The 22,146-nt window shown below is 36.2% G+C and overlaps 1 protein-coding gene across 1 annotated transcript in view; it reads right to left on the reverse strand.

Moving 5' to 3' along the window:
* The window catches only part of KPNA5 (karyopherin subunit alpha 5), a 58,240-nt gene extending 37,382 nt beyond the window's left edge, over window positions 1-20,858 (reverse strand). The window contains exons 1-8 of the mRNA XM_027775441.1: window positions 20,713-20,858; window positions 20,318-20,518; window positions 16,064-16,197; window positions 13,435-13,536; window positions 13,218-13,317; window positions 9,528-9,622; window positions 4,839-4,970; window positions 1,863-1,951 (exon numbers count right to left, since the gene is read on the reverse strand). Coding sequence (XP_027631242.1) covers window positions 1,863-1,951; window positions 4,839-4,970; window positions 9,528-9,622; window positions 13,218-13,317; window positions 13,435-13,536; window positions 16,064-16,197; window positions 20,318-20,348 — 683 coding nt within the window. The 5' untranslated portion in view covers window positions 20,349-20,518; window positions 20,713-20,858. The remainder of the gene's footprint in view (window positions 1-1,862; window positions 1,952-4,838; window positions 4,971-9,527; window positions 9,623-13,217; window positions 13,318-13,434; window positions 13,537-16,063; window positions 16,198-20,317; window positions 20,519-20,712) is intronic.
* Window positions 20,859-22,146: the final 1,288 nt, after the last annotated feature.

Raw genomic sequence — 22,146 nt, forward strand, 5'->3', positions numbered from 1 at the left:
GGCGTGTGCGCTCGCCAGACAGACAGAGAGAGACAGAGAGACAGAAAGCGAGAAATCACCCCCCCAGGGGGGATGGTCACGCCGCAATCCCTTCTCCTCCATTCTCCTCTCGGGATCTTGGGCACGCACGCACACGCACCCAGCATGAGTTTTAAGCCACTGGGTCTGGGATGCGAAACGTGGGAGTCCAGTGACATAGCCATTACGCTAACTGCTGGTTCCCACCTCTCCCTATTTTTTTAATGAAACTTTAAAACTCTCTAAGAAAACTCCACAATGAATCATTGCAATTTTCCAACTGTCTAACACCATTTTCTGAGATTATTTTTATAACTAGTACTACAAAGCTGGGTACTGTTGTTCTCTACTAGTTTTACTTGTCAGTTTGTTTTCTTCAGTCATGATTTAAAAGTTTCTAAGCTCCTTAGGACTTATAGGGACTAGACCTACAAAACACTATTTGATAAACCATTGCCCACTTGAGATAGTAACAAAATAACAAAATGATCTAAAGACAGAAAACCAAAAGTCAAGAGAAGCTGCTGACTTTAATCTATAAATCATAGAATCAACTCAGAAAAGTCTCAAATTGGAGCAATAAGGGTTGCTTTTAATATTATAGACTTCAAAAGGACTCTGATAATAAATTCTAAATAAGTTTTTTCTTTCATACCTTAGTAAAATTTTCAAATCTCACAGGACTTTAACTGTGGACATGTCCAGACTTAATGAAATTATAGACAGTGGGTTCAGTAGCCTGCACAGTTAGTCCTCAATTAATGTCAGTTCAACAAAGTCATGCTAAGAAATCACTTCTTTCCACAGAAAGATACTTTCTCTAAGGAAGTAAAATATCTTGCAAACTAGCTCCAGATATTTATTTTCCTATGCAATTGATAATCTGGAGAATGACAGAAATTACAGAGTAAAATTTTTTCTAATCACTATCTCCTCAATTAGCTTTTTCCCCACTATTTGCTATTGACTTTCAGCTTAAATAAAGATCCTCTTTATTTAAACAACTTGTATAAAGAAACTTACTTTCATATAATTTTGTCACTTCTGTAAAGAACCTTATCATTTCTTTATAAAAAATGTATGGGACCAGCAGATGGTGTAATGGTTACATCACAGCACCGCGATATAGTTGACCATGGTTTGAGTTTCGGACCTGGTAGCTTAAAATTCACACCAGGCACACGTGCATGGATGCATGCCCAAAATCCCAAGAGGTGAATGAAAGAGAAGGGATTTCGGCATGGCCATCCTTGGGGGTTGATTTCTCATTTTCTGTCTCTCCCTCTCTCTCTCTATCTCTGGCAAGTGTACTTACCCTATAGCAAAAAGCTCTCCCTCTCTCAAAAAAAAGTGTAAATTAGTTTAAGAAAAAAACACTATATAAATCACTGAGTAAAACTTATAGTCCTACAGAAAAATCTCTTATGATCTTTGTTGTCCGAACATTTCAATATCAAACATAAAAACCTACCTATATCCTGAAAACACCATCAGTTCAAATATTAAATATTCCCCACTATAGAAACATTTGAATTTTATTTTATTATAAACTACTACTATTTTTGTAGAATAACTGTTTGGGTACAATAAGCATAGGCAATGACTATTATTAAGTATGGTTGAAGGGAACATAAAAGACATGGACCCAATAAAAATTGAAAATTTTTCCTGTTTTTTTTTTTTTTTACGTACTTTGAGGCTACTGTAGGCATGGCTAACCGTAAGCCAAATTTAAAAGTACCACTGAAGAACTTCATTATGTATGCAGAAATATTGGAATATATAGTTTTCTTTTCTAAAAGTAGTATTTATCTGATTGTGATAAACTTAAACAAAATACTTACTCTAAAAGAGGTGGAAGTATTTCACAATTCAAAACAAAATCTCTGCATTCTGCATTGTCACCAGCAATATTACCAAGCGCCCAAACAGCCTTAGAAAAATAAAAAAAAAAATCTCGAGACAATATCTTTAATAAAATGTTCTCTCTTAACAAGATTTTAGGACTGAAAGATCAAAATGATAGTGTTCAATAACATGTTAAAAAAAACAGGGCAGTAAGAAAGGAAAACTTAATAGGAAATTTAATAATAATTCTAAAAAACAGGGTATTTAAAAAGTTTCTTTCCATAAGATATCTATAATCTACCAAGAAGAGCATAGTTTTTCAATTCTGAATCTATATGGATATTTAGTGAACTTTCCAACTACAGGTTGAGTATCCCTTATTCAAAATGCTTGGGATCAGGTGTATTTCAGATTTCAGATTTTGGAATATTTGCATATATGTAATGAGATATTATGGGGATAGAAGCCAAATATAAACAAAAAATTTACTTATGTTTCACATACACCTTATACACATGGCCTGACAGTAATTTCACACAATATTTGTATGTTACAGTGTTCTTTCCATTTTTATTTTATTCATGGTAGATATCTCATGAAGAGCATGCAAGAGAAGCCACATCCTCACAAAGTTCCATCACATTGCAATCCTTTTTTCCCAGCCCTCCAGCTCATCAGTGCGTTTCCAGGCTGACTAAAGGAATCTGAACCAGTTGTGGCTTCCAGCACTGCAGTTCAGCTCACCAATGATTATGCCACCGGTCTAGGCCACTGTGTTATAACATTTTATCTGTGATCCATCACATAAGATCAGGTGTGAAATTTTCCACTTGTGGTGCCATATTGGCACTCACTCAAAAAGTTTTTGGAATTTTAAAGCAATTCAGATTTCAGAGTTCTGAATTAGTGATGCTCAACCTGTACTTACCCTAGAGGTGTGCTGCTATGACAGGAAATCTACTCACTGGGGGGAGGGGGGAACCAGATTTATAAAATGGGAAGGGACAAAGGGAAAAGGCACAGAAAAATGAGGTAATAGCTAATACAAAAACTAGCTTAGACTGATCCCTCAAAAAATGTTAAGTCAGAGTTCATTGTAATTTTTAAAATAAGTGGTAATAAAAATGAAATTATTTGCTTACTGAATTTTAGTTACATGAGAAATCACACAAATGCAAATGATAGCTTTATTATATTCTCATTTCAAAATCTTCATGTAAATACAAAAGTAGACATGCTACTTTTTCAGCTGGAAACATTCTAACAATTAAACATGAGTTAATATTTTTAACATTTACTTTAGACCTGAGTTTTTTTTTTTTTTTTTTTTTTTTAAGAAAAACTTTTTTTGGGGAGGACGTTTTTTTTTGGCCACAGGGTGCGTGTGCTTGCCATAAAGACAGAGAGACAGAAAGCGAGAAATCAACCCCCAGAGGGGATGGACATGCTGCAATCCCTTCTCCTCCATTCTCCTCTTGGGATCTTGGGCATGCACGCACACGTGCCCAGTGTGAGTTTAAGACACCAGGGTTGGGACTCGAACTGCGGTCAACTACATGGAAGTCCATCAACATAGTCATTATGCCAACTGCTGGACCCAAAAAAAACTTTTTTTTTTTGGAGAAGTTTTTACTATAGGGTACGTATGCTCGCCAGAAAGACAGAAAGAGACAGAAAGCAAGAAATCACCCCACAGGGAGGATGGTCACACCACAATCCCTTCTCTTCCATTCACTTCTCAGTATCTTGGGCACGCATGCACACACACCCAGCCTGAGTTTAAGCCACCAGGTTTGGGACTTGAACCGTGGTCGACTACATGGGAGTACAGCGACCCAGCCATTAGGCCAACTGCTGGTCCCCCCAAGAAAAACTTTTAAAGTACATTTTCTACCAGGAATATCAATTGGTGTAACCTTTTGCAGAACTATAAAAATTTTAATAATAGTCTTAAGAAATGTATCTTTTGACAGGGTAGTCATTTTCCCTCATGGTATAACCAAGAGGTGCACAAGTGATATATAATGATGTTCATCACAATATTATTAATACTAATAAGCTAGAAATAACCCAAATGTACAACTGATTAACTAGTAAAATTTTCTTGGAAGAATAATTAATATTATAACAAATGGCTCCCAATATCAGTGTTAAGAAAAAAACACATGATGTAACACTAAACAATGAAAGGAATGATAAAGAGATCAACAGGTTAATTACATAAAAATGATAAAAAACAAAAATGCCAAAATACTTTTTTAGATGGTATAATTGTGTGACTCATTTTTTGCTCTTACAACAAAACTTTAAAATGTATTCATAATGTTTATTTTTAAATAACTCAATTTAAAGTAATATGATATTTTAAAAGAAACAACAAAATAATCCCCACTTAGGCAGAGAATAAAGAGTCAGACTGGCCCAGATTTAAAACCTAGTTTAGTGGGGCCAGCAGGTGGCGTGATGATTAAGGTGCTGGACTCCCACATCTGTTCAAGTCCTAAACCCGGAAGCTTGAAAATCACACTGAGCATGGGTATATGCATACCCAAAATCCTGAGAGAAGAGTGAAGAAGCAGGGATTGCAGCACTGCCATCCTACAGGGGGTGATATTTCTCACTCTCTTTCTGTATCTCTCTGGCAAACTTCCTATGGCTAAAACCTAACATACAATAAAACCTGGTCCAGCTATTCATTATGACCCTGGATAAGTTAATAACTTTCCTAAATTGCAATATGCTCTTTTATAAATAGGATTAGGAATTTTTATGGTAGTAGAGATCAGAGTTATAGAGAACCTAGGATTATTCATCTGTCTTCCAAATTGACACTGAAAAGAAATTACTGTATTTTAATAAATGCAATGTAAGAGTAACTAAGCGCAAAAATGAATTACAAATCATAATCACAATGGTACTTTCAAGAGAAAATTAAAATCTACTGTATGTCACAGTCCAAATTACAAACTTACCTGTTCCTGCACATCTTCATGTTCTGAATTAAGAAGTTTGATAAAAATTGGAACTGCCCCAGTTTCAATCACTACCTTGGTATGCAGGAAAGTTCCAGATGCTATATTAGTTAATGCCCATGCAGCTTCAAACTAAGGAGGAAAACAGTGAAATAAGTGAAAGCACTAAACAAATAGCAGAAAGGCGAAGAAGAGAGGAAATAAAGACTTAGCTAAACAAGTCTAAAAGAAAGAATGACTTATGATCAGTAAGATTCATTGTGAAAAAGTACTTTTTGGAGCCAAAAGTGGTGTGGTGGTTAAGGTGCTGAATTCCCACATGGCCAACTACAGTTCAAGTCCCAGACCAGGCAGCCCAGAAATCATGCTCGGCACATTTATGTGCATGCCCAGAATCCTGATAAAAGAATGGAGGAAGAGAGATTGGGACATGACCCTCCCCCTTGAGGAGTGTTTTCTACTTTCTTTCATCTATTTCTGGATAGTCCACATAACCTAAGGCAAAAAAAAAAAAAAAAATGGGGAGCCACTTCCAATCTAAGGAAGAACTAGAAGGAATATAATAAAAATTTATAAATCGGTACCAGCAGTTGGTGTAATGGCTATGTTGCTGGGCTCCCATGTAGTCGACCATGGTTCGAGTTCTGGACTCAGTGGCTTAAACTCATGTTGGGCGGGGGTGCATGCGGGCCCAAGATCCCTAAAGGAGAATGGAGGAGAAGGGATTGTGGGGTGCACATGCCCCCAGGGGGTGATTTCTCGCTTTCTGTCTCTCTGTCTCTGTCTTTCTAGTGAGCGCACGTACCCTACAGTAAAAAGCTCTCCAAAAAAATAAAATAAAATGTACAGATCAACAATATCAGGAGCTTCTAAAGTTCATTTAAAAATGGAGTATGAGTTTATTGTGGTGCAAAAAATTTTCATATTCATACATAGTTACTTCATAAGACAGATTTTTTTCCATTACCCTTCTCAAGACCCATCACATAAAAACGTATCTGAGTTTATAACTCTTAAAACTCCTGATGTTCCCTATTAGAGAGTCAGGTGTTCTAAATCAAGTGGTTTAAAGATAAATCAGAGATGCTACTTAATAGAACATTATTATATTCAGGGAACTTAGAATCACAAAAGGACTTTTGTTTCCCTGTGGATCATATAACAGCAACCTCCTCATGTAACAAACCAGAAAATTAGAAGTTTTCTGATTTAGGTATTTTTTCAACATCAAGAGTTCATTATTAGTAGAGCTAGAACTAGGATTTGTAGTGTTCTCGCATGCAGCTGAATCTGAGAAATTACTGATCAATTAAAATTCAGCTATACTTACAGATGATGCATTCATACCAGAAGAAACTGGGAAAATTCAACTCATAACTCCAAAACAATAAACTAGCAAATTATTGAAAATAAGCTACAAATTCAGTCAAAATAAGCAGTAACCTTAGTTAAAACAATTATCTCCCATAAGTAGATAACATTTGATGTTAAGATAGATGTCATTATGATTAATAAATAATGCACCCCAAAGCATTATTGAAATACTGAAAGGTACAGCTAATATTATGTGCAAGACTAAGAAACATTTTTTTAATTCCATATTTGCTATAGCCTGTGTGCGCTTTCCAGAGAAAGACAGAGAGAAAGAAAAAGTGAGAAATCACCCCCTGGGGGGATGACCACGCTGCAATCCATTCTCCTCCATTCTCCACTTAAAATTTCAGGAATGCATGCACATGTGCCGAATGTGATTTTCAAGTTGCCGGGTGCAGGATTCAAACTTCACAACCAGCCATGTGGAATCCAGAGCCTTAGCCTCCATGCCACTGGCTGAGCCCATTAAGAAAACATTTAAGGGAGGAATCTGTATGGTAAAACAATGTAACCATAGTCCTAACCAATTTTAGATAATGAAACTAGCTAAAGAACAACCAAAAGGTAATTGTGCAACATTTTTCTTGGATCCCTAAGAGAAGCAATTAGTGAAGACATAAATTCACAAACCTACCAAGCAGACAACAGACAGTGAACATAAAAGAAATGATATAAGCTAGTGGAAACTGAAAAACTGGAATATATGACTATCATTAGGAAAAAAAAAAAAAGAAAGAACTTTCTAATAAAAAAAAAAGAGGTACAGTTACTATTCAGCTCCATTTCATCTGTACAATGTGGCAATAATTCCAACTGTTTAGATTTGTCAAAAGAAGCCAAAAACCTGGATACTGATTTGAAATTATTTAAGTTTTAAAAGTCTGATATCTAATTCAAATGATTTAGGACATGTTCAGGCCAAACAAAACTTAGTAGGCCAATTTAGCCTGTGGGTCTTCAGTTTGACGCCTCTTTATCAGTAAGACAGACCAATAATTTGAATAGCACATTCCATTTGTATTTGGGACCATGTCATAGCATACAGCTGTCCCAAGACCATATTGTTAAATTAGGTTATAAATACAGTGACTAATAAATGCTCCAGTTCACAATGTTATGAAATACACTATGCTTTCTGTACATGCAATTCCCAACCTGAAATTATGATAGTTTTCCTCTTTTTAATCTGCAGAATTTTCCTGATCTTCAAGACTAGTAAATTCTACACTACTTTTATGAAGTCTTCCTCAAAAATAGAATAAGTTGCTAAGTTGCTGCATTTTCTGTATTTCCAGAGTTCTTTGTTTACAGTTCCATCATAGCACTATGCATACCATATTATCCCAAATCGATTTATATGTCTGCCTTTCACAATAGAGAGTAAAGAACTGTGGACAGGAAAATGTCTTAATTTTGGAACTATAATGTCTTATATAATGTTTGACTAAACTAGCAGTTAATAATTCATTTATTCATATTCACTCATTTCCTCGTTCACTCACTTGGAATTAAACAGCCAAATAATAAACTAGGTATCAGAAGGCCTGGTTTAAGTCTGGAGTTATGACTTATATACAGAAATGGACACGGGACCAGCAGTTGGCGTAATGGCTATGTCGCTGGACTTCCACATCGTCGACCACGGTTCAAGCTCTGGACCCGGTAGCTTAAACTCACACTGGGCACATGTGCATGCGTGCCCAAGATCCTGGGAGGAGAATGGAGGAGAAGGGATTGTGGCATGGCCATCCCCCCTGAGGGGTGATTTCTCGCTTTCTGTTTCTCTGTCTCTCTCTTTCTGGCGAGTGTACATGCCTTATAGCAAAAACCTCCCCCCACCAAAGAAAAAAGAAATGGACTCATTCTCATGATCAATTATTATTAGTCCTAAATAATTTACAGTAAAATTATAATAAAAATAAAGTAGCCTTTTCCTCCAGAGACCTTTACTGTAAACATTCTCAACAAATCTTCACATCCACATATGCAATGCACTCCTTTACTTAGACTGAACATGTGAGAACTTTTCTTGAAATAATTCAAAGAAGTAGCCCCAGTACTCTTAGCCATAAATTCAACAACTGTTCAAATAACAGTCCTCCATTACTGACAAAAGTACTGGTAAGTTAAACGTAAGATGTAGGTCTTGTTCAATTCTTGATACAGACATTAATTCCACCTTATACTCTTAAGAATATTCATAACAGAAATCTTATTCTTTTTGTTTTAATTGCTAGAAGGTATATGTGCTTGATAGAAAGGGGAAAAAAAGAGAGAGAGAGAAAGCATCTCCCAATTGGGTATGGTCTCATCACAATCTTTATTCCTTCATTTTTCCACCCCTCAGAATATTGGGCACATACAAACTCATACGTGGCATGATTTTCAAGCCCCTGGAGCCAGGGTTTGAATAGCAGTTGGCTATGCTGGATTTAGATCTCTCTGGACAGCACTTAGCCACTATGCTACAGGGGCTAGCACATCTCAATTTGTCTCACATTAGAAAGTTTGCAAACTTCCGCAGTTTCCCATTAGTAGCAAATTATCTGGCAGACATCTTAAGGCCATAGCTGTATCACAGCTGAGAAGTAATGCTCTTTAGAACAAACCTAACTTCAGTCACTTTTTCAGTAGAATATATGAATTTATTATTTGTTATATTAAAAATGTACGAAACAAACAAGAACTAATCAATCAGCTCATTTTTTTTTCTTTTAACTTTTTGTCACAGGGCATCTGCATTCAATAAAGACAGAGAGTAAGTGAAAAATCATCTCCCTGTCCCCCCAAAAAGGGATGGTCATGCTGTAATCCTTTCTCTTCCCTTCTTCCCTCAGAATTTTGGGCATATACACACACGCCCAGCCTGAGTTTCAAGCCGAAGAGTCTGGGATTCCAACTGTGGTGAGCCATGTGAGATCCAGTGACTTAATCACTGTGTCATCTGCTGGCCCTAGCTAAAAATGTTTTAAAGGGTAAAAGATATAAGCCTGGATAGCTAAAATCCAAAATAAATGTAACCATTAATTACCAATTTTGCTTGACGTTTTCTAAAACAGAAAGGTTGACAACTAACAATTTTGTATTAACCCGAGAAATGATATTATATTCTTTTCCCCAAATTGCTTAACAAAATAACAGTTCCTAGAAGAAACTAGTATTGACACCATGCCCAAGGAAATACAGGAGGCACTCTTTTCTCATAATTGCCAAGCACGATAAAGTCAGTGTTGTAGAAGTTGCTTCCACTAGAAACTTTAACCATACATCATTTCCAGAAAGAGATTGAGAATGATAAAAGGCATTTAGACTTACTTGTAAAGTGCAATTTTCATTTCTCTCAAGAAATTTCACAAATCTCTGAACAACTCCTGGTTTCTGTATAACTTGATCTATTGGTGGATTAGGTTCTAAAAAGTAAAAAAGAATTAAATTCTTAATTAACACAATACACTGGTTCCTGGGTCAATAGGGCATATAAAAAACCCTTTCGTAGCTTTCACTAACCCAAGTTTAAAACCCTTAACTACTAACTAAAGACAAATGTTCTCATAATTGCCATCTCTTTTTCAAAGTAAATATACTTTTTCATAAACTATAGTAAGAAATTTTTAAAATATTTCAACATAAATGGTTAAATTCAAAAAAAAGTTTCTATTTCCTAAATCACAGGCTATTCGCAACATTAAGCCTTTTTCAGTCCAATATTCAAAAAACAACTACTGAGGGATAAAGAAGTCCTTACTAATTTTTATGATAAGGAGAAGTTGGCACTGATATTATCAATGATATCTGCATATGTAGGTAAATATAGACATAGATATGATATATAAAGATAAAGATAAGAACCCACATAAGGTCTTTTCCTAGAGAATTAAAAGCAACACATTTATGGTTACCTTCATCTAAATGGATGCAATAAAATACACTTGAATCATCCATTAATCTAATATAAATTATTAGTAGCATTAAGTTAACAGTAACAACAGTCTATATCATCTTATAAAGTAGTGACTATTATAGGTAAAATTTTACATCAATGTAAATAGAAGCAACATAGAGGAATATCTGCTTTTTTTAGGAGAGGTTTATGGTATGAGTTTAAGCATGAGTTTAAGCATGAGTTTAAGCCGCTGGGTCTGGGACTCGAACTGCTGTCGACTACATGGGAGTCTGCAACATAGCCATTACACTAACTGCTGGTCCCGACAAATATCTGCTTTAATGCTAAAACCGAAGCTAGAGTTAAACACAGCAAAAAAGTTTTGGAGAGGCCAGGTCATAAATCAAGTACCAGACATTTGCAGGTTGAGGCCACATGGGTGACCTGTGTTCAACTGCCAGACCACCCTATAAAGCTGGGTGTAGGTGTGCCTGAAGTTCTAATTAGTTGGGAAGTTTAGGCAAGATCCTGATATAGAGAAATCTTGTCTACCTACACCACACATACAAAGGGGGAAAAACGTTCTGAAGAAGTTTCCGCAAATTTGGGATTGTAAAACAGGATGATGTGAGGGGAATAAATGGAATACTCTTGCAAAAGAATTAGAGGAGGAAAATCTGAAGCTAAGGTAGCTGGAAGCATATTTATTTCTCCCTTGTGCCAACACTAAAGAATACTAATTACAATACTTCCAAAGAGACAAAATTTCCTGCTGTTTCTGCTTCCAATTCTAGTTCAATCTGCTATCTCATGTTTCTATGCTGATAGATTAAGTAAAAATATAGTGAATCTAATACTCTTTCAGGCCTTAGAGGTTTGGCAGGAGCTCATGTCATTCAACAAAAAGTAACTGAAATGCCCACTATATGACCAACTTGCGCAAGCATAATCCCAACTACAAAGAAACAAGAAAAAATGACTGCCTCTGTAAAAAAGATCCTACAGTTTAACAGAAAGAGCATACCTGGAAGAATCAGAGCAAATGAGGATAAACTCTCTGATCAAAGAATTTTCATTCCAGACAACTTATTCAAAGACATCAAAGTGATATTACTCAGACATGTAAAGACTTAAAAGGAATCATATCAACGCTACTTTCATAGAAAAGAGAAGGGAGAAGAAAATCTTTCAAGCAACAATCTGTCTCAATAAAAGATCAGTCAAAATTTAAAATTTAATAATGGAGAAGTGTGCTATGGAAACACCGATGGCAACTCTAAAACATTTAAGCATAATTAAATCTAATGTAATTCCGTTAATTAGGTGATGTAAAGGCATACATCAAAAAGAAATTTTGAAAGAGAATGATAATTTTAAAAATTATAAAAATATTAATCTGACTCAAAAAACTGTCCCAACTACAAAAACAAAAACCATGAATTATGATGAGGAAGAAAGAAGAAACCAATCTTGATTATATAGGATTTCCTAACACTGCTAAATTACTTTTAACTTGAGTGATGAAGAATGAAAAACAAAAGTAAAATGTACTTATGAACTTGTACTACAATAAGAAAGCAAAGGTAAAAGTTTCATAATCTATGCTAACATGATTACATGATTTTTTTCATTCTTCATGTGTTAGGATAATAAAGCAGCTATGCCAAAAGCATTTTCAACTTAGTAGTTCACCCATTTCTATGTAAATAGGATTTCTATTCTATAAATTCTATCAATGAAACATAGGACAAACTAAAGTTTAAATTTTTATTTAATAATGAGTTCTTATAAGGGTGAAGGGGTGGTACAGTGGTAGTACAACTGGACTCACATGGGAAAGGCCCTTGGTTCAATTCCTGGACCTGGACCTCCCTGAGCACTCCAGACACATGAGCAGATACCTTTAATCCAGACAGGCTAAAAATGAGAATGGATCATAGCAAGAGGATCCTGTTGATGGGAACTTGCTTCTCTCTTTTTCTCTCTCATAAAAGAAGTAAACTTAAAATAAAATGAATTCTTATAAATTCAACACAAAATTGTACCAATAATATAAATAGGCAATTATGAGTTACAAAGGATCAATAAATAAGAAAAAGATTCAAAGTAATTATCAAAAAATGCCATACCATGAGTTACTGTTACAGAAGAGTTTATTTCTTTTCTAAAGATAATTCAGTGTTAGAAATATGGTGAAATGAATACTTGTACAAATTGAAGATGTAAATTAATAATGTATTCCCTTTGACCCACTTAACAAAGGTTTATTTTAAAACATTTAGATTATATATCAATTTTTGTAGCACTTTTATGATGATCAAAAAATTGAGGAAAAAGAATGTCCAGTTGATTAAATTATTATCTTCTATGTACACTTTAAAATATGCTGCCATTTAAAGAAGAATGTCTGAAAAATATTTCAACAAGACTTTAAAACTATGTATCTCTAGCCTTATTTCTTGGCAGCAGGATTAATGATTTTTATATTTCCTTCTTTAAATTCTTTTATATTTTGCAATTTCTCTACAATCAATCCATGTTACTTTGATAATATAATGTTTAAAATAGAATTTATTTTAAAATATATTTATTATTTTTTAGATAGGTCTCACTGTTGTAATCCTCCTGCATCGGCTTTGAAAGTAAGTGAGACTACAAGTATGGGTCACCATATCCACCTTTTAGGGTGGGCCAGGTATTGAACCCAGACCTCTCGCTGAGTAGCAGTGTTAACCAGTGCATACTATTGCAGTTGCACCTAAAATATATTTTATTTACATTTAAATTTTCTAAAATATTATCTTCTTACTTTCATGAGAGAGAAAGAGATAGACCCCTCAGTAGGGTCTTACCACTCTGATCCTTCCTCTAACCACTCACTAGCCAACCAGAATTGTGTATACCTGATTCATTTAGGTCAAAGCAAGATCTAAACCCAGACCTCCCAAAGGTTCCAATTGCTCAGCAACACCTAACCACCTGTGTACTGGGGTTTGGCCCTGAAATATATCTCAAAGAGAAACTAAAACCTTTTATGTTTTAAAATAGAAAACATTTAATAAAATAAGACCCCACTATAAAACCATATAGTATCAAATAAGCATACTAAAAATAATTCTTACCTTTGGAAAGCAGCTTTCTAAATTTCTGTGTTGCTGTTAGCTGTTGGTCAGCATTATTAGAAAAAATCATCTGAACCATATCTGTAGTAATAACTTCTTCCTAAAACACAAAAAAGAAAATTTATATTTAAGTATTTTCTATGAATAATATTTGCTGCATATGTAATCTCTGAAATACAATTGAGGTATAACAAAAACTATTTTTATAAAAATATACCTCTGGTATGGGTACAGTAGAACTGATATCAGGATCCTGGATAGGACTTTCTAGCATAGATTCATCACTTCTGGGCAAAGAAACATTTCTGCGTTTGAATAGCTGTAACAACAAAAAAATCACTTTACATATTTATTCATAAAACATTCAATTGCCTAAAAATTCTATTTTTCAACTGAGTGAACAAAATAAACAAATTTAAATTTTTACCATTTAAAATTTTGGATATTTTAATATAGGGTCAGCATTTATAATGTGAAAATCCAAAATCTGAAATCCAAAATCCAAAATTTTCTGAGTACCAATGTTATTTCGCAAATGGTAAATTCCACACCTCTCCTTATGTGACAAATAGCTGTCAAACGTTGTAATATAGGGGCCAGCAGGTAGCATGATGGTTAAGTGCTAAACTCCCACATGGCCAACTGCGGTTTGAATCCCAGACCTGGTGGTTTGCTTTCTCACTTTCCTAATCTTTCTTTCTCTGTCTCTCTCTGGTGAGAACCCATGCTTTGAAGCAAATTAAAAAATATAATAATAACAATTATAAATAAATTAAATAATTATTTAAAAAATAATGCTGCAATACAAAGATATAGTATAAAATTACCTTCAGGCTATGTGTATGAGGTGTAAAAACATTTAAACAAATTTTGGGTTTTGACTTGGGTCTCATCCCCAAGATATCTCATGTATATGCAAATATTACAAAATCCAAAAAAATCCAAAATCCAAAACACTACAGGTTCCAAGCATTTTGAATAAGGGATACTTAATCTGTATTTATTTCCCAGTCATTTTACCAGGAAGACCTAAAGTATTTATGAGAAATACTGTATGAATATTCCCAGGCTAGGATAGCTTTTGCCCTATACAGACAGCTTTGGATCTCAAGTCTTTACTCAATGGCCAGCCCATAAGTAGGGGACATATTTACATTTTACAGCATTTGCATAAGCATATATTCCCACCCAGGATTATGAGACATCTAAGACTTGTTTTAACCGGGGGTATGGCCCCGCCACAATCCCTTCTCATCCATTCTCCTCTCAGGATCCTGGGCACGCACACATGCACATGTGCCCGGCATGAGTTTAAACCACCGGGTCCGGGACGCGAACTGTGGTCGGCTACATGGGAGTCCAGCGACATAGCCATTATGCTAACTGCTGGTCCCAAGAAAATATATTTTTTTAAAGAGAGATTTTTGTTTTAGGGCATGTGTGCTTGATGGAGAAAGAGAGAGAGACAGAAAGCAAGAAATCACCCCCTGGGGGGGATGGCCACGTCACAATCCTTTCTTCTCCATTCTTCTCTCAGGATCGTGGGCACGCATGCACAAGCATCTGGCATGAGTTTTAAGCCACGAGGTCCAGGACTTAAACCACAGTCAGACATATGGGAGTCCAGTGACATAACCACTACGCCATCTGCTGATCTCAGAAAATCTTCATTAAAAAGCAAATTTGTGTTACAGGAGAGATAACATAATATCTTACTAGTTAGTATATCCAATTAACAAGGAATACAGAACAGTTTTCAGGAAAAGATACCTCTATTTATATTAACTCAGGAGTGGATTAAAAAAAATATGAAAAAAAATAGATAAGCAGATAAATACATGGTGAGGCCATTAAGAAATAGTTATAGGCACATTTCCTAAATCAAAATTTGAGAAAAAAATCTGATTACACTTTTTTCATTGCCAAAAGTCACATGCACACATCAGAGAGAGAGGGATTAAGCACCCCTCCAGTGAGGCATGGTCACACTGCAGTCTCTCCTTGTCTTGATCCTAACAGGATTTGGGCCTATGTGCATGTGTGTCTATAGCCATGTGGGATGCGGCTTCCTTAAACAGTAGGCTACAGGCTGGTCCTCATTATATTATTTTCAATCTGGACAGTTATTTTTCTGATTATTCATTGAACAGAATTTTGAGTACCTAGTATGATATATAAGATATTACAGCTAGGGCGATGACAAATTATAATCATATTTCTAAAACAGGACTTTTCTATTTTCATCATTGCTAGTCCTCTCCATGTATAAGTTTTACTCCATATATATGAAGACTACTCTCTCCTCTTATAAATATTTCTAAATTTAAGTATATCCTTGAGTAAAGAAATGTTGAGATGCACTCTCTTAAATGATTTTTCTATTCTTTCTGTCACATATACAAAGTATAAACAGGGATGGCTAAGAGATCCAGCCAAGGAGACTACAGGAAGAACAGTAGCGTGGGAAGATGACTATAACTTAGGTGCAAGAGCTTTAAAAATCTCCAAGCAATGAATAAGTACAGTTAATGTGTTTTTAAGGGGCAAATCTTATAAGATAAATGGAAATAATCTAACTAGACTCAAAGAGTAAACATTTTTTAGCAGTGGGACAGAAATACAATTAACATAAAAGGTTTGTCAATAAAATAGAAAAGCCATTCCTCTCAGTGACTAAAAAATAGCACAAGACTCAAATTCATGAATTTGCAAATATTATTCCTAGATATGACTCCTAAAATCATTTTTCTATTGCAAATTAACTAAAAATTTGCAAGAATAAACTTCTAAAATCTCTATGTAGTAACTTTTTATTAAAGAAAATATCAAATATTTAAAACACCTACCTGCTCTTCCCTTTTTTGTTTTCGAAGCTGTATTCCTTCTTCTTCTCTTCGTCTACGCATTTCTTGAGGATTTAGGGCTTTATTCTTATAACTTTTCATTCTATAGTTATCTTTTCCTGGGCTAGCCATGGCATCTTAAGAGAAGAAAAAATACACAGATAAACTTGCAAAACCATACAAGATGCTTGCTCTATGGCAGCTAAATAAGGGCTAACATGTTAAATAAACTAACAAAACCCATTCTGAATATTATTTACAAAGAATACATTCTATCACTCCCATATGAAAATTGGAGCAAAATGACTAAATATTTTAAGAATAACCTTTAAGACACATAATAAATTTTGATGTAAATAAGTTATTATTCTTATTCCACTGATTCTAAGATGCGACAGCATTCCTCACCCACCTACACCCCCTCCACTCTGCAATATTAACCCTTTCTGAAGTGGTATGCATCTTACAAACAGTATCAGTCAGGAAACAATCCTGAACTATTTGAATAAAAAAAAATCTTTTAAATTATACCTCTGACAAGGTCAAGAAATAGACAGCACTGAAACACATCTCAAATGCTACTGGTGTCTGGCTTACGTCAAATACTGCCCTAAAAACTAAGGCCACAAGGGTCATGAACTGAGTTAGAACTACACCACCAGCTTTTAGTACACCAGTATAATTTTTTTGAAACACTTGTACACTTTAAATAGTTTTATTGCAACTATATCTTAAAATTTTAACATTTATACAAATATCTTATAGGCATATATAAAGTACAGGCAAATTCTGTATTTGAAATTTATACATTAGTTTTATTTTTAGAAAATGGAATTACAAATTTTTAAATAAATGTATCAATTTTTCCAAAAGGAGAATGGAGGAGAAGGAACTGTGGCATGGCCATCCTCCCTGGTGGGTTATTTCTCACTTTCGCCCTGTCTCTCTCTGCCTCCCCAGTGAGCACACATGCCCTATACCAAAAATCTCTCTAAAAAAAAGTATAGGTGTTCGATCATCACAATCAAGACACAGACTATTCCTTACTCCCAAGAAGCTTCTTCATGCTGCTATTATCTGCCCACTCAACACCTGGCAACCACTGACTTGTTTTCCATCCCCATAATTCTGCTTTTTCCTAAATTTCACATAAATGGAATCATATAGAATGTAGTCCTGAAATACAGCATCTTTTATTTAACATAGAGAGAATCATTCATGTTGTTGGCATGAACCAATAGTTTTTCCCTTCTGAAGGTTAAGTAGTATTTCTACCATATAAAAATACTACATTATTCATTTGCCAGCTGGGCTTTTGGGTGAATTCTAGTTTCTGGCGGTTATGAATAAATTTGCTACAAATATAGCAATAGGTCTTTGTGTAAACCTTAGTTCTTATTTCTCTTAGGTAAATATCTAGGAGCAGGAGTGATGGGTAATTTGAAAAGCATATTTCACTTTATAAGAAACTGCCAAACTACTTTCCAAAGTGACTATACCATCATGTATTCCTACCAGGAATATATGAGAGTTCCAGTTGTTCTGTATCCAGTTGTCAAGATTTTTATCCTTGCTGTTATTAACTCTATCCATTTTAATACATGTATAATGACTTTGTCTTTTTGTTTGTTTGCCTCTTTTGTTTGTTTGTTTGAGTTCTGCTATAGGAAGCATGTGCTCACCAGACAGGGAGAGAGTGGGAGAGAGAAAAAGTGAGAAATCACCACCTGGGGGGATGGCACACTGCAATCCCTTCTCCATTTTCCTTTCAGGATTTTGGGCACGTTCACACATACAACCAGCATATTTTTCAAGCCTCTAGGTGCAAAACTCAAACCACAAAATAAGTCACATGTGGGATTCAGCTGCCCTAACCACTATTACACCTGCTGGTCCAGACTTTGGTTTCAAACAAGTTAAATTTATGAGATTTAGGACATTTACTATAGAAGCCTTTGACCTACAGATGATTAAAAATACGGGTCAGAACTCATGAAAGGTTTTCTGATTGATCATTCAATATCATATAAGAGCAATTTAAAAGAAAGATGAGCAAAGAAGAAACCTTGAGATATTAACAATTTGGTGGACAAAAGCAAGATGAAAGGAAATAAAAAATAAATAGATAAGAAGAGTAAGAACATAAGAAAATAAGAGTCCTGCACAGGAGAGGGGAACTCAAGGGATACGAGAGTATTTAAATTGTAGTTGCACTTATAATGGGTCATTCAACTTATTCATTGACTCATCTAGCAAATATAAATGCCCACAGTAAGCCAATTACCATATCAGGCATCAATTTGGTAATCAGGTCACTGTTAAAGATAGTAAGACAAATCACACTAGTGTTAAAACTAAAGGAAAAATGGAATAGGTTGAGGACTTTTGATTTAAAAGGTACGTTATTCCTTTGAAGTTAACACATGTATATCCTGGTAATTAAAATACATTTATACCTGACTAAAATCCTTCTTTAACATATTTAATGGATTTTAGCAATACTGTCTGCCCATACAAATAGTTATCATTAGAAATTGCTCAATCTAGGGCCAGTCCCTTGGCCTACTAGTTAAGGAAGCCAGATCCCACATGGCCAACCACAGCTCAAATCCTGACCTTGATGGCTTGAAAACATGCTGGGAGGGGATACATGCATGCCTAAATCCTGACAGGATAGAGAAGTGAAGAACAGATGGTGGTGTTACCATGGCCTATTGGGGGGTGCTTTCTCTCTTTCTCTCTCTCTCTAGTGAGTGCGCATGCACTCTAGACATTTAAAAATGAAGAAGGATCTGCTCAATTGAACTTTATTAATAACAAGGTTTAGAATTTTTCTTTATTTTATTTTATATATGTATATATGAGTGTACACGTATACACACACACACACACACACACACACACACACACATATATATATATATAATCTGTTTCAGTTCATGGACTTAGGCTCTGCAAAAGGAAAAAATAGGAGATGAGAGTTAGTTATAGCAAACTGGATGTCAACATTAATTGTTGAATTATGCTCAATATTTAAGGAAATATTGAAGCAAAATTAAATGTTCATGGAAATAAACCTCTGAAAATATACTTCTGTATTCATTCTCAACATATTTATTTTCATATATGCATTACTATCCTAATATACTACTCTACTGTAAAATTCACAAAACAATTCAAATTAAAAATAGCTTAAAAATAACCAAATAGAAATTCTAATATTTTCTTCCTACATTTGACAGTATTACCTTGTTCCCATTCTTCCCCACACCCCAAAGGGCACTACATCTGAGAACATTAAGCTAGCCGGCCCCAAAGGGCACTACATCTGAGAACATTAAGCTAGCCGATCACATTAAAGTGTTTCAATGTAAACTTGTTAAAGTATAGCCCCAACAATTCATGTATCATTTGTTCCTTTTATTCTGTAGTAGAACTTCCTGCTTCTTATTTAATACCTGCATCCTCACTGCAGTTGCTTTAAAGGGGGCTTTAAGGCCAAGAAAAATTCTCTATGTGCCTTACCCAAAGGGATCGTTTCATTCATTGGAAATTAAATTTAAATACCATATTTCAAAGGCTGGAGTCTCATAAAATTTATTTTATATAGTGAAATGGTATTCACACTATTAAAAGTTGCTGAGAACATTTTTGTTTTTATTTATAAGCTTATTTTTTACCCAGCTCTCGGGAAAACCATGTTGAAGTTAGACGAATAACTTGAATCTGAATGAAGAATTTATTTTCCTAATATCTGTTAACAGATTTTCTTATGCCAACATAACCTTCATTTCAATAGGTCTGGGTTCCCTGTTAATAAAATCACAAAGCTTAACAAAATTAGAAGTGCCCATGGAGCCCCTACAATGAGACGCAGAACTCAGGTCTAAAAGAAGAGTTCTGAAAGAACAGTTCCTTGCTTACCATGCCAGTTTCCTACAAAATGAGTCATTACTGAGTTTTGTAATTGAGAGCAAGTCAGAAGTCTTTTTGTCGTCTTTTTAAAGTGTTTGAAAAGCTAAGAGTACAAGCTAGTGTCATACTCTTAAGTATGACTATGCCATTTCACAGCTTTCAGATGCGTTCTTCTCTTCATACATTATCCAAGAACACCATTTTCATCAGGGACCGGCGCTGACAGCTTCTCAGAGAGAAGGGTCGAACCCAGGCTTGCAGGCTTCGGGACTGCATACTGCGAGGCACCTGCGTCCAGGTGGAGGAGGAGGTGCAGCAGTAGGCCCCTAGACTGGAACCTACCTCTTCTCTGGGCACACCGGGGAATTTCCATAAGCCACGGGACACAGGCGCTGGTCGCCAGCAGTGAGTGAATGGCCACATCCCGCTAGATCAAGCACCGAGACACTGTGAGGCAGAGCGCCCAGAGGCTGAGACCGGCTTCCTAGGGCTCCTTCTGAGGACCAGCCGGCTGCAGAACCCAGACTCACCGTGCCTTCCCGTCTGCAAGGGAAAGGACCAGCTGCCACGCCCCCGCGCCCTCTGTCCCCGCAAGCAAACCCGAGGAACACCCTGGCAAGGCCATGTCCTGAACCTCCCACAAGGAAAAGTGAAAAGCAGTGACTCCCAACGCTAAGAGCTCCCAAAGGGGCCAAACCCCAGGCTCACCCAACCTGGCCTGTGTCACTCCCACTTACCCATTAATGTGGTATTCTCTGGTGCCCTGATTTCCGAGGGGATCGCCTGTGTGGAGCAGGAGAGGGGCAGGCACTGGTACCCTAGCGTGGAGCGTAGCGAGCCGACTCGCAACGCAAGATGGCTGCCACCTGCGCCCCTTCCCCGAGACCCCGAAACTCGGTTCCCAGAAGCCCTTGCACGCAGCGGCGGCGGAGGCGTGGCCCACAGACTAGCAGTAAGGGCGGGGAGCCCCAGGCCCCGCTGGCTCCTGCGCCGGCCTGCAGGTGGCTGGACGTGTTGCAGCCGGAGACTGTCCCTGCTGTCCCTAGTCTTCCGTGTCCCCAGAGGTGATCACCTAAACATTCATTCATTCATCCTACAACATAGTATTGATCATGGGTCTAATTTGTGCCGGGCACTTTTTTCGATATTGGGGCTGCACCCGTGAAGAACCCAGTGAAGATCCCAGTTTCATGGAGTTTGCAGAGATGCTCCTGGCTGCTGCTGTTTCATTATCTTATTGGACATGCTCTGCCTATTTGTCTCAAACTTTTTAACTTGCCATTTATAATTTTGTGTTGTATAATGCTTGTGGATTTCTGACAAAAATAGGGTCACCGATGTATGAAATGAATAACTCCTAATAAACTATTTTCAATTAATGCACATACTCCTGTAATCCACCCTGGAGTAAAGCAAATAGTATTGAAAGACTATGTTCCAGAGGCAATGGCAGGCACAGCCTATGCAAGAAAAATAACACGTCCCTGCCCTGAGGAAGAGTGTAGTTTATTGGTAGGAAAAAGACATGGAGACAAATTGTTATGCTTGTTATATTCAATAGTTGATAAATAAACAGTAGAGAAGGAATTATTTAGCTGTTGGGAATTGCAGCTGAGAAGGGAAGAAAAGCTTGACAAGGGAGAAAGCTAGACAGGACATTTAAAGTACCAATAGGGGTTTAATTGTCTCAGTCACCATGCCACCCTGTTTATTTCTTACTTCTCTCCTCCCTCTCTATCTTGAGATACTGATTATAAAATCAGATTATATATAAAAACAGTATGCTCGCCACAACCTGTAGTAACCAGCCCACAAAGCCAACCTCCTATGTGTAGTAACCAATTGAAGGAGTCAGACAAACAATAACTCTTACAGTAGTCTGCCCAAAATGGCCAAGACTTAATTAATAACCAACAGCCTCCCTAATTTTTCCCTCACTTCCAACTTAAGTCCAATTAGAGAAAATATGCACCCATTCCTAAATAGTTACATAGGATGCCCTGCTTCTAATTAGCCCACCTAGAGCTTCTCCAAACCAACAGCATCCCATTAGGGCATACCTGAAGCTTTCTCATTTTTCTGCTATAAAGCTTTCCCACTCCACTATTTTTAAATCTCTGAGAAACACAAATGATGGTAACCGATTCTCTTCTTATTGTAGGTTCTGAATA

The sequence above is a fragment of the Tupaia chinensis genome, unplaced genomic scaffold (assembly GCF_000334495.1).
Source record: "Tupaia chinensis unplaced genomic scaffold, TupChi_1.0 Scaffold000563_1, whole genome shotgun sequence".
In the NCBI taxonomy this organism is placed as follows: Eukaryota; Metazoa; Chordata; class Mammalia; order Scandentia; family Tupaiidae; genus Tupaia; species Tupaia belangeri.